This window comes from Numida meleagris, chromosome 26, assembly GCF_002078875.1.
Source record: "Numida meleagris isolate 19003 breed g44 Domestic line chromosome 26, NumMel1.0, whole genome shotgun sequence".
Taxonomy (NCBI): Eukaryota; Metazoa; Chordata; class Aves; order Galliformes; family Numididae; genus Numida; species Numida meleagris.
In genome coordinates this window covers 2,826,124-2,828,870 of record NC_034434.1, presented here as the reverse complement: position 1 = coordinate 2,828,870, position 2,747 = coordinate 2,826,124, and the positions used below count along the sequence as shown (strand labels likewise).

General features: G+C 44.9%; 1 protein-coding gene and 1 long non-coding RNA gene across 3 annotated transcripts in view; one reads left to right on the top strand and one right to left on the bottom strand.

The window, feature by feature from the left end:
• The window catches only part of LOC110388605, a 15,013-nt gene that overhangs the window by 7,608 nt on the left and 4,658 nt on the right, over nucleotides 1-2,747 (top strand). The gene's annotated exons all lie outside the window — the stretch shown is intronic.
• The window catches only part of HOXB6 (homeobox B6), a 12,474-nt gene continuing 9,913 nt past the window's right edge, over nucleotides 187-2,747 (bottom strand). For both annotated transcript variants that reach the window (XM_021378058.1, XM_021378059.1), the window contains one exon: nucleotides 187-1,475. In XM_021378058.1, the coding sequence (XP_021233733.1) occupies nucleotides 863-1,297 (435 nt within the window). In that variant the 5' untranslated portion in view covers nucleotides 1,298-1,475 and the 3' untranslated portion in view covers nucleotides 187-862. The remainder of the gene's footprint in view (nucleotides 1,476-2,747) is intronic.

The following is a 2,747-nucleotide window of genomic DNA, read 5'->3' as shown; positions in this document are numbered from 1 at the left end:
GCCCCCCGCCGCTGTTTTCCACCCTACCGGCAGCTGTAATGGAGCTGAGCATTTAAGCAATAATGAAGTGAATCGATCTGCCCAAACTCCGCATTAAAGAGGACACAACACTTTATGTCCCTGCGCTAATGGACATCAATTCGGAACTTAAAAGGCAACAAATGCATCTAAACACGGGGATGAGGGTGGTGAGCCTCTATTATTTTTCTCTCTCTCCCCCCCCCTGTTTTTTTTTTTCTCTCCCTTCTCCTGATTGAGGAAACAGCACTTAAAGAAGTCATATATCACCAGGGGAAAAAAAAAATTCTCCCCGGGCAGACTTTTCATTATGTGTAAGTTTCATTAAAAATGTAGCTCTCCCTCCTTTCAAATATTTAAACACTTCTATGTTATTTAACTGCAGCTCGGCTACAAGGGGGGTGCGTGGGGGTGCGGGTCCGTGCGGGTGCCGAGTCCTCCAGCTCTGAACTGGGGGAGATCTCCCCGTCCGTTCGGGGAAAGACAGAGACAAATCGCTGGAACTGCGTGACACGCAAATTGGAATGTGAAATTAAAAAAAAAAAAAAAAAAAAAAAGAAAGGGGGGGGTGGGGGGACAGAAATACTGTAACTGGGGATTCAATACGGAGCAAAGTTGTTCGCTGCTGTTCTAGGGGGGAAGCGGGGGGAGCTGGGCGAGAGGAGCAGAGCCTCACGGCGTGAAGTTTTGGTGCGTGTCGGGAGAACTTGGAGCCTCTCACGTTGCCTAAGTTCCCCGCTGGAAGTTTGGGCTCTAAAGTGAACCTTATTCCTGCTTCCCTCGCTCTCTCGCTCTCTCACTCTGGCGGTAACAAATAAGAAAGGGGGGGAGGAGATTGATGTATTTATTTCTGTAAAAGAGTAAACTCACTATTGCAAGAGTTCATCCGCTGCATCCAGGGGTAAACCGGGGCGGAACACTTTTGCTCCTCGCTCTCTCCGAACACAGTTTTGCTCTGCGCGCAGTCCGACTTGCGCGGCTCGGGGGCGAAGGGGACCTCGTCCAGGTTGGGGGGGGGGCACGCAGGGTCCTTCTCCCTGAAAAAGCCGCCGGCCCCATAGTCACAGGCGGAGCTGCGGCTGTAGGCTCCGTTGCTTTGCTGGTAGTAGGGAGAGGAGGCATAGCCCTTCTCCTGGACTCCCGTGGCTCCATAGGTGCTGGGGTAGTGCCTCAAAGGATCCGCATAGCCCGAGGGATATAACGGGATCTGTCCCAGGAAGGGCTCCTGCCCCGCCGCCAGACTCACCGGGAAGGTCGAGTTGACAAAATAAGAACTCATTGGAAGGAGCCTGCCGTCCTTTCCCGGCTTTATGATTTGTTGTGTTTTATAGTCCAAGTGGTTTAGCTATTAGTAGTATATCGGAGATTGGGTTTTAGCTGAAGGGAGATGGCGTGGTGCCAGCGAGGGACACAAGGAAATACAACCATCTGATCATGGGCTGACCAATAGCAGGCGCCTGAGGTTGCAAAATAGCACCCATGAGGAGCTGAGATTGCACCAGGGACCCCAAGAACAAACCATCCACCCCCTTTTCCCTCCCTTTTAAACAGCAGAAATGCACCCCCTTAACCAAATATATAATATCTGCGGAAAGAAGCGTTCCCGGCTCGCTCAGAGCTTCAGAAATAAATAAANAGTGCTATATTCCCGCAGCTGAAAAGCTGCTCGTTTCACGGGGAAAATTCCCTTGAAATCTGGACTTTTTTGCAATGCACTTCACTTTGATTTGGGGATATGAAGGAAGGGACCAGATGTTTGAAAGATGCTAGGCAAATGTTAGGTATATTTGGTAGATAAATGAGAGCATATTTTTGCCCGTTTCCTTGATTTATTATGTATATGGAGGGGATTTCGTCATAACTCTTTGTACTATAACAATAAAAAAGAGCGATACTAAAGCAGAATGTCAGCGAGGAAATACTATTGGTGAAAGGTCCTCCATTTCAGATTAGACAAAAAGAGGGAAAAGCAGATTTATCTCTCCACTGTAACTTCCGTATGCTTGGAGCTGCTTGTCCTTGCAGATTAGAAGGCAGTGTCATAAAGAGAGAAGCAACGCTCCCTTCATAACTCTGTGCTCCTTCAGCACGGCAAGTTCCCCTGGAGAAGGGAAAGATAACAATAATGACAGGGTGGTGTGCGTGAGATCGAAGACTTTGTTTTTATTAGAGAATTCCATGTTCATACCTAAGACAAACTTCAAACACAACACGTACAAAAATTAATAAAATAGAACTTCTTCTTCTATTCTTTTTTTTTTTTTTTTTTTTGCGGTTGCTGTTTTTGTATCCCTTTAGGTAGTACTCGTTCTTTCAGTAGATTTTTTTTCTTAAAAAAAAAAAAAAGGGAAAAAAAAAAGAGATAAACTAATTACAAGACCCCAGGGCTTGATTAATTTACCAAAGGAGGAAAAAAAAAAAAAGATGGAAAAAAAAAAAACCAACAACCAAAAACCCCTATGTAAACCGTGCATGAAACATCTTTTTTTTTTTTTTTTACAAAATTAAGACAATAAACACCCCAAATGACATATATTGCAGCACTTCCATTAAATACAGAGTTAGCAGTTTACTAACAGTGACACCAAGGGTAGAAACACGGGCAGGAGTCCTTTTTTTTTTTTTTTGTCTTTTTTTTCCCTTTCCCTCTCGCTTTTTCCTTTTCCCCTTCTCTTTCTCTCTCCCTCTCTCTTTACTTTTTATTATTATTATTATCATTATATTCCGGA